A 9564-nucleotide genomic window follows, 5' to 3' on the forward strand; every position below is an offset into this window, starting at 1 on the left:
GAAGCAGCTTCCATCAAGGTGAGTTTTAACTGCTCAAAGGCCAGGACACCGACTTCTCTCTAACGTACCGCTCCCAGCTAACCACTAGCACCTATCCTGCACACACAGCTAGGGTAGACGAGTCGTGGGCCCAGGACATCATGCTTGAACCTTAATTGACTATAAACACATAATTACATTACAAATACAATGTGATAAATGCCTCTGCATGTATGTTAACAAGAAGGATTTAAAAATACAATGTGTTAAATGCCTCTGCATGTATGTTAGCAAGAAGGATTTAAAAAAATTATTCCAGATATCGACGAATGCCAGCTGAACATATGCACTCAGAAATGTACTGACACTGATGGAAGTTTTACTTGCTCCTGTTTTGATGGATTCCAACTGGCTGATGACAAACGTTCATGCCAGGGTACGTATTGTGTTTATTACGCCATACTAATTCAGTAAACAGCTGACAGACGACGCGAATTTGACGAGTTTGTAGGCCTGCATGATAGTGTGGCGAAAATACTCATTTGCAAAGAACGAGTTTATGATCATGATAACTAGTGTAACGTGCCCATATACCACAAGGGTTTCGAACACGCCCATCCCGAGTCCGACCTCCGATAAGATCGGTGGCCTGACTCGGGATGGAGGGGGGTGGGGGGTGAAAATGGGCAGAATTTTGAAAATAGCAATTAGTAAAGAAGTTAATAGATTAAATAAAAAAAATAAAAAGGTTACAAGCAAAAAATGAAAAAGAATTGACTGCTCGGCCGAATATTTATATAATTTGGAGCATTTTAGAAGGACAGTCCAAAATTAAATAAGAGAAAGAAGAGAGGATCGGACTATTTAATAATATTTAAAAAAAAGTAATTTCGACATAAAATTCTGAACGCAGATCTAAAAGTTTAAAGTCCGATCGATATGTCCACGCGAGTGGCCTCGTTAAGGCCGTTTGGGTGCACAGCTTAAAGGGACGAGATGGGTTACATCCCGTCAAGAAAACCCCTAGATTGACAGTCGATAGACGTTGAAGGTGTAGTGCTGTGCTGAAATACAGATCTTGAGAAGCCGGATCCGTCTGAACGAGAGAGTATCAGACTAGGCTATAGTCCAGTCGTCATGGGTTGGTATAGTGGTGCGGACGGGCCCGACTCCGGAGGATACGAGATGGTATCACAATAAAACAAAGTAAAGTCTAGAAAAAGAGTAGTAGGGGCCGACCCCGCTTCCTATTTCTTCTTAGAGTCGGGCGGTCAATCTTCCAGTGTTGCTAGGACAGGCTCGGACATGTAGAGACTCAATGCGAACAACCGTGGCGTTCTGCAGAATGGCCGTCATACAAGTCACGAAAAAAACCAAGTCGACAGTCAGACGGAGAAATGACGTAGAGGCAAGGAATCTCGCTAAAAAAGAATCCAACCTGGTGGTGCAGGCTGTCGAAACGAGAAGCGTTCCAGCGTTCAATCAGTTCCAATGGCCGCATACATCCCAGTAAAAAAACTTCATTTCGCTGACAAAAACAACGAAATGAAGGACCCCCAAGTCGAGCACACGAAAGCACGTGCAGTGTGCACAAGCGAAACAAACACGTCTTACCGCGTGGAGCTCCAGACTGGGAATGGAACGCGTATAGAAGAGCTAAAGCTTGATTTGTTTAACAACATCACTAGAACATGTTTGTTTATTTAATTATCAGCAGTAGTATGTCGATTGTGATATGTAGTCTTAAGTGGAAATCTGCCACACTTGGTTTTCCATTAACAGCAAGGGATGTTTCTATGTACCTTAGCAGAGACAGGACAGCACATACCATGGCATTTGGTGGAATATAAAACAGTGGTCATACTCATTTACCTGTCAGTAAGGAAACAAAACTGGCTATTTTGTTATAAATGTTTAAAATTGCCATATAGGGCGCACACTTATTAATTATTTCGAACAGATCATCTACAATATGTACCATGCATTAAACGTGAAAACACATACGTTGTAATAAGGCAGTTGACAGTAGCTTGTAAAAACCAGCACACGAAACCAATACCAGTATATTAGAACTATACCTGTGTGCATTTACGTGAGTCAATCGTGACTCAGTAACATGAGTGGACACTGCATCTTTAAATATTATATAAGAAAAGAAACATAAACATTAAATTACATTTCTTTTTAATATATGATTGTTCAATTTGAATCCAATTTTAGACGCATTTTGACAGTCTACTATTTAAATGTATAAAGGAAAAATATTAAATTATTGGCGTTTCCTTTTCTGTCCAGTATACATATTAACACAGTGTAGGTTTTGCTGTGTCGTTTTGCTGTGTCGTTAAATGAATAACACAAGTCACAAGTTGGCGTGTAACGTGGTAATACAAATAATATAGGTCTCAGCTCTTGGGTGTATGACACACAGGTCTCCCGATAAAGTTGACACTGCGACCTCAAGGGTCTCTCTTTCATGTCTAGAAAACATGTTTTATATATATATATTAAAGACACGTGTATTTGTTGACACGTAATTTCTATGGTTTATAGTGGTGAGATGTTAAACTGGTGGCAACAATTAACATCCTTGATTGCTGTAATTTACTTTCACACTAATTGGTCTGATTGCTACCCACGCATTGACTCAAGACTAAGTTATTGCATAAATGGCAGGTGGCAGAATAACCATTAATTGAATGGTACGTGCACAACTATAGTCCGTCCCATCCTCCTACGAAAAGTGTTTTTTTATAAATCATTTCAGTTTGACTTAAGAAGAAAAGTAAAAGTATTTTGGAAATAATATTTTGTTTTGCTATTTTTGTGTGCAGTTTAGAAAACAATCGGCTCAAAAATAAATAACTAGTAGGAAATTGTATATATATATATATATATATATATATATAAAGTGTTCCCTGTGAGAAGGACTATAAATATATCAACTGCATTTGAATATAGCTGTAGATGTTGCACTATGACAATACGTTTTCATACACTTGACATTCCAGATTGCCCTGAGCTGACATATGGTGCTAACTGCGACTCCATGTGTGACTGCGGTGACAGGGCAAGCCGCTGTGACAGTCGTTCTGGCTGTGTCTGTAATGACGGGTGGCGGGGGACGAAGTGTGACGTCAACATCAACGAATGTCAGGAGAACCCCAACATCTGCGGGGACGGTATGTTGTGTGAGGATACAGATGGATCTTACGTTTGTAACTGTCCTACAGGATACACCAAACTAGAAAACAACACGTGTGCGGGTAGGTTTTGGTATATTGTACTTTTAAAACAAATTGTTTATTTTGTTTTGTTCGTGTGAGTTCGTAAGTTTTTGTTTAACTTTTAAGGAAGTGTGAGCTTTTGTAGTTTGATATTTTAGTGTTTTCTGTGTTTGTATTTTGTTTTTGTTTTTGTTTTCAACGGGGGATTTAGAGACTATAGGTTACTTCGGAACCAGTACAAATAACTGGGTACTGTCTTAAGATACCGGCTTTAGCCTGCGATGGATAGAATGGCAAATGCTGCGAGGCACTGCGTGACATTCGCCTTTCAACTTGAGAAGGATACAGTCGATATATTAAGACAGTAACCAGTTGTTTTATTTATCCTCGAATTCACTTAAAAAAAACAATTAATGAAATTACCAAACGGTAGTAAAAAATCCCTCTAATGCAACAACAAACCTATGTTTGACGTTAAATGCCTGTACATCGATCATCTACGAGTTCCTTTATAAAACAAATCACATATTAATCACTAATACACACTACAGGAAGAAACCCGTGAACAACTACGTATTTGACGTTAATGAAACGGATGCTGTCGGATTTCTTCCTGTAGTGTGTGTATTAGTGATTAATATGTGAATTTTTTATTTATTAGGGAGCTCGAAAAGGATCGGTGTAAAGGTATTTAACTTCAAACATAGGTATTAAAGTGGGAATCTTTGACTACCGTTTGCTAGTCATTGAATGTGCAGAATTAATGTAGATTGGTCTCTGACGGTTAGAGAACATTATAACTGTCCAAATATCTCTCTTATCGCCAGAGTACTCGGGATAGACTTTAGTTTATCCCAGTTAAAACAACCGGTACATGAATGTTATAATTAAAATCCTTATTTATAAGTTGATATAATTCCAACCGATTGTGTCATCGAAAGTTGATTATTTGGGTGAAACTATTAATAACCTATGATCGATGATCAACTGATTCCAACTGATTCCCAATACTAATACTATGTGTATGTTTTCAGACATTAACGAGTGTGAAACCGATGCTAACAAATGTGTTCAGATATGTACTAACGTACCTGGGTCATATTCCTGCTCTTGTCGACCTGGTTTCAAGGGAGATAACTGCACAGGTAGGTGTTTAATGTAATTGCGCCAACATTTTACATTTTCCTTAATATGTTATAATCATGGACATAGGGCCTGCTCTGTGTTTTACATATGCAAGCACTGTATTAGTGATTTGTCTCTGAAATCCAGCATTCACTGTACTATAATCACAGTCGAACAACTTTAAACATGATTTTGTGGCAGCCAACAATATCAATTCAAAACCAAAATACAACTGAATATGGTTTAATAAACATAAACATAAAACATCTACGAGTTTTGTCCGAATGTTTATCAGGTTTGTTGAAACAAGACTAGACAAAAGAACAGAACTATATATTTGCATTGATGTATAAGATTCTGTCATAATTAAGAATGTTATAATGTTTAAGAATGTTTATGTTACACACATAGTGCTGTTGTATTATCATGTTAACATTACTTTAATATATATATTATATGATTATTTTAATTGTTTAAACAAAATTTTTATTAAATAATAATAAAAAACAAAACAACAAAAACATTATAATTTGTGTTCTGTATTTTACCAGACGTGGATGAATGTGCAGCCGACCAACACGACTGTGAACAGCGTTGTGTCAACGTCGTGGGCAGCTACAACTGTGACTGCATGTTTGGATACACCCTCAAGGCTGATCGAAGAATGTGTGAAAAGGGTTAGTTTTACATTTTTTGCAGAGCTATATCTTGTACCGCTCTAGGTTTGTCTGCCAAGTATCAGCAGTAGCTATCCTCTCTCAGATGAGACAGGCATGATATACGTATCACCCTCTGAAGTGACAGTCTTAATAGCGAAACAGTTGACAATGATTTATGGCAGTAGTCATGCAGAGATATGGTTTTATAAATACTGATGGTCTTGTCATTCTGATGAGATCGTCTTATTAATTTACTACCGGCCTCGGTGGCGTCGTGGTTGGGCCATCGGTCTACAGGCTGGTAGGTACTGGGTTCGGATCCCAGTCGAGGCATGGGATTTTTAATCTAGATACCGACTCCAAACCCTGAGTGAGTGATCCGCAAGGCTCAATGGGTGGGTGTAAACCACTTGCACCGACCAGTGTTCCATAACTGGTTCAACAAAGGCCATGGTTTGTGCTTTCCTGCCTGTGGGAAGCGCAAATAAAAGATCCCTTACGGCCTGTCGTAAAAGAGTAGCCTATGTGGCGACAGCGGGTTTCCTCTAAAAAAAACAGTGTCAGAATGACCATATGTTTGACGTCCAATAGCCGATGATAAGATAAAAAATCAATGTGCTCTAGTGGCGTCGTTAAATAAAACAAACTTTACTTATTATTAATTTACTTTTCATTTGTTCATTTGATTGCTGGATTTGATTGATTGGGTCATTGTTGCTTTGACAGAATGGTTTGTTGGTTAAATGAACAAATGAACAAACAATTTATTAGCCAAATACATGACATGATGAAAAGGAATTGTTTCTCAGTGACATTAGTAATAGTGGTAAACATATGGGGTATATTGTTTTACAGCCACTTCTTTCAAATTTAATAAATAGTTTTGTTTAGATATTTTGTCTGAGCATAGACAAACTTTAACTACTGAACAGTTCCTGAACTAATTGGCCTCACTTATTTTAACTTGATATATTTCTTACGGATATCTGTTAAGAATATACAAACAACAAACATATCGATTTTCACCAAATAAATCGTTTTGATTACAATAAAATGTCCCCCCTTTCCTTCCCCACTCTCCAATCAGTAATTCATGGTTACTTAATATCGGTTCAATTCATGGTTACTTAATATCGGTTCAATTCATGGTTACTTAATATCGGTTCAATTCATGGTTACTTAATATCGGTTCAATTCATGGTTACTTAATATCGGTTCAATTCATGGTTACTTAATATCGGTTTTGTAATAGGTATTGATAATTGTTTTGTTGACAGAACCCGATGATTTTATAATTTAATATATTGCTTAATTAATTAATTTTTAATTGAGCAGAGAGATTTGGGGAAATTAGAAACTAAAGTGTTCTAGTTTGGCATAAAATAATAAAATGTGGAAAAATAAAAACAGAGAAAATAAAAAAGCAAACAACCAATAAAGAAGAAAAGAAAAATGGTCAGATATTCTTTGATGTTATTTAAGATCAGAGTGAGTTGACGATAACACATTTTGATATATTTCAACCATTCATAACCATTGTTTTGTAAGTCAGATAAAAAAAAGTATACATGATTACTGAAATTATCAGATATTTTTCAGACAATATTTCACTGTGTTATTCAGCTTGAAATGGGCAGTCTACTAAGTTATCCATATAGCATATAATGACTCAATGACGAGTATTTCTTTTGACATACAACATTTATTGTTAAAATATGTATGACATTTTCCAACTACATCTATTTTAGTAAAGTCATTGACCATATTTTTAAAACCGTGACTAAGAATAGAAAGTATTACATGATCCAAAAGAAACAACGGAGAATTCAAGTGTAAATTCAGATTCCGTATTGTAACCCATAGGCGTACGGCTCTCATTGTTGTAGGGGAACAGGCTGGTTTTGCACGAATTAAACGAAAATGTCCGAATCTGGATATAACAACATTTATTCATATTAGCATTACGAGCTTACTACACAGCTATATAGGGAAGGAAGGAAGGAAATGTTTTATTTAACGACGCACTTGACACATTTTTATTTACGGTTATATGGCGTCAGTCATATGATTAGGACCACACAGATATTGAGAGAGGAAACCCGCTGTTGCCACTTCATGGGCTACTCGTTTGAATTAGCAGCAAGGGATCTTTTTATGCGCCATCCCACAGACAGGATAGTACATACCACAGCCTTTGTTACACCAGTTGTGGAGCATTGGCTGGACCGATGGGTCCACCGACGGGGATCGATCCTAGACTGACCGCGCATCAAGCGAACGCTTTACCACTGGGCTACATCCCGCCCCCAGCTATATAGGGTTGCAATCGAATAACAACGCAGTTGTACATGGATTGAGGGTAGAATGATGGAAACACATGGTAAAAAGGTCTATGGTTAGCATTTTGCACTTATATCTCTATCATTTTTTCACAAATTTTATGTTTTTCTCCTGCACTAGGTGGGTGGTGGGGCAGTTGTCCCCTCCCTCTGCTCCCTGTCTCGTACACTTATTTTGTATGTAAATGCATTGTTCCCCCCACCCAGGTTCCTTACAGCTGTTTTAACAGCGAGGATATAGCATTTTATTTTATTTTGATTTCATTGGATTAAGGAAATATGCTCTTTTGTTTCAGTGAAAGACGTGTGTCAGTCTTACGGGAATCTCAACTGTAGTCAGGGTTGTTCAGTTAAAGAAGACTCGGAAGAGGCGTTCTGTTTCTGCAATACGGGATACAGACTGGCGTCAGACAGCCAGACATGTCTGGGTAAATTCATTAATCTATCATGTCATTTGTATTTTATGTTGTAAGACTAAGGCCCAAAACACATGGGGTCTGGGTCTGGGTCTGGATCTGGCGAGTATGGTGCCAGTTCAAAATGAAACACATTGAATCGAATGTGACAACACACACCTCCTCTGTGATGACGTCAACTACAGATCTGGCAACAGATGTCACAGAACATGTGCTATATATTTTACACCACCTTACTCATTATTTTTTCCTTAATAACCAACAGAAAAGGTATATATTAATCAATGTGGATATCTCATACTTATTGTTGATGTTTACAGAAGTAAAGATATAAACATATTAATATATTATATTGAAAACACGTAACAGTTACAGGCCCAGACGTCAAAATACACCAGACATGACGTTTTTGTCACACTCGCCAGCCCCAGACCCAGACCCAGGTCTTAGGGTCCAAAATGCTCAAATAATCAGGAACTTTAGTACTATATATATAATCAAATCTCTTAAAGCATTTACCAACTGGGTTGTTTAGGCCGTTGGCTGCTTTACATAGACAAGTTGGTTTGTCTCTTGAAATCACGCCTACTTCACTATTAGTGGATTGAACATGTGTGAGAGAGAAGAGGGTGTAGTGGCCTTACACCTACCCATTGAGCCCTTAAGAACTCGCTCTGTGTTGGAGCCGGTACCGGGCTGCGAACCCTGTACTAACCAGCCTGTAGTACGATGGCTTAACCACTGCGCCACCGAGGCCGGTATTGTTCTGTCTATTTTTATTTTGTTTTGTTTGTTTGTTGTCGTTTGGGGTTTTTTAATTGCGCTATTGTATTTTATATTCGGGTCCTGTCAAGAAGAACTGAGTAATGCTAAAACCAAAATAAAAAAACCCAAACAGGGTTATGTTTTAAACCTATACTGATACACGTAACAGTTGTTTGTTCTTTAATTAACAAAAGGTGTATGTTATTGTTTTCATGCATGTGTTTATGTTGTCCACAGATATCGACGAGTGCACTACCACGGACGAATCATTGAAAGAGAAGTGCAGTCACACGTGCATCAACAAGGACGCTGGGTATGACTGTTCTTGTCCCACTGGATACAAGCTGGAAAATGATCATCTCACCTGTAAAGGTACGAATACATAGATTATTGTAACACATTGATTCTCCTTCTTTCCAGTTATTACAGAAAAGCAACATTTTTGGCAAAACAAAGAGTATCTATTTGAAACAAGTATATTGCATTGCTATTAATAATAATAATAATAATAATAATATTATTATTATTATTAGTATTAGTAGTAGTAGTAGTAGTAGTAATCGTAGTAGTAGTCATAGTAGTCGTAGTAGTAGTAGCAGTATTGGTTTGGTAGTGGTATTAGTATTAGTATTAGTAGTACTGGTAGTAGTAGTAGTAGTAGTTCTAGTCGAAGTATTAGTAGTGGTAGTAGTAGCAGCAGCAGCAGTAGTATTGGTAGTGGTAGTGGTAGTAGTAGTAGTAGCAGTATTGGTAGTGGTAGTGGTAGTAGTAGTAGTAGTAGCAGTATTGGTAGTGGTAGAAGTAGTAGTAGTAGTATTGGTATTGGTAGTGGTAGTGGTAGTAGTAGTAGTAGTAGTAGTAGTAGTAGCAGTATTGGTAGTGGTAGTGGTAGTAGTAGCAGTATTGGTAGTGGTAGTGGTAGTAGTAGTTAGTAGTAGCAATATTGGTAGTGGTAGTGGTAGTGGTAGTAGTAGTAGTAGTAGTAGTATTGATAGTTGTAGTAGTAGTAGTAGTAGTAGTAGTGGTAGTGGTAGTGGTAGTGGTAGTAGTAGTA

The 9564-nt window shown here is 37.5% G+C and overlaps 1 protein-coding gene across 1 annotated transcript in view; it reads left to right on the forward strand.

Annotated features, from left to right (window-relative positions):
- Positions 1-9564, forward strand: part of LOC121385072 (fibrillin-2-like) — a 67803-nt gene that overhangs the window by 28186 nt on the left and 30053 nt on the right. The window contains exons 18-23 of the mRNA XM_041515607.1: positions 299-415; positions 2991-3245; positions 4241-4351; positions 4883-5008; positions 7626-7757; positions 8748-8882. Of these exons, the coding sequence (XP_041371541.1) occupies positions 299-415; positions 2991-3245; positions 4241-4351; positions 4883-5008; positions 7626-7757; positions 8748-8882 (876 nt within the window). The remainder of the gene's footprint in view (positions 1-298; positions 416-2990; positions 3246-4240; positions 4352-4882; positions 5009-7625; positions 7758-8747; positions 8883-9564) is intronic.

This window comes from Gigantopelta aegis, chromosome 11 (genome assembly GCF_016097555.1).
Source record: "Gigantopelta aegis isolate Gae_Host chromosome 11, Gae_host_genome, whole genome shotgun sequence".
NCBI lineage: Eukaryota > Metazoa > Mollusca > Gastropoda > Neomphalida > Peltospiridae > Gigantopelta > Gigantopelta aegis.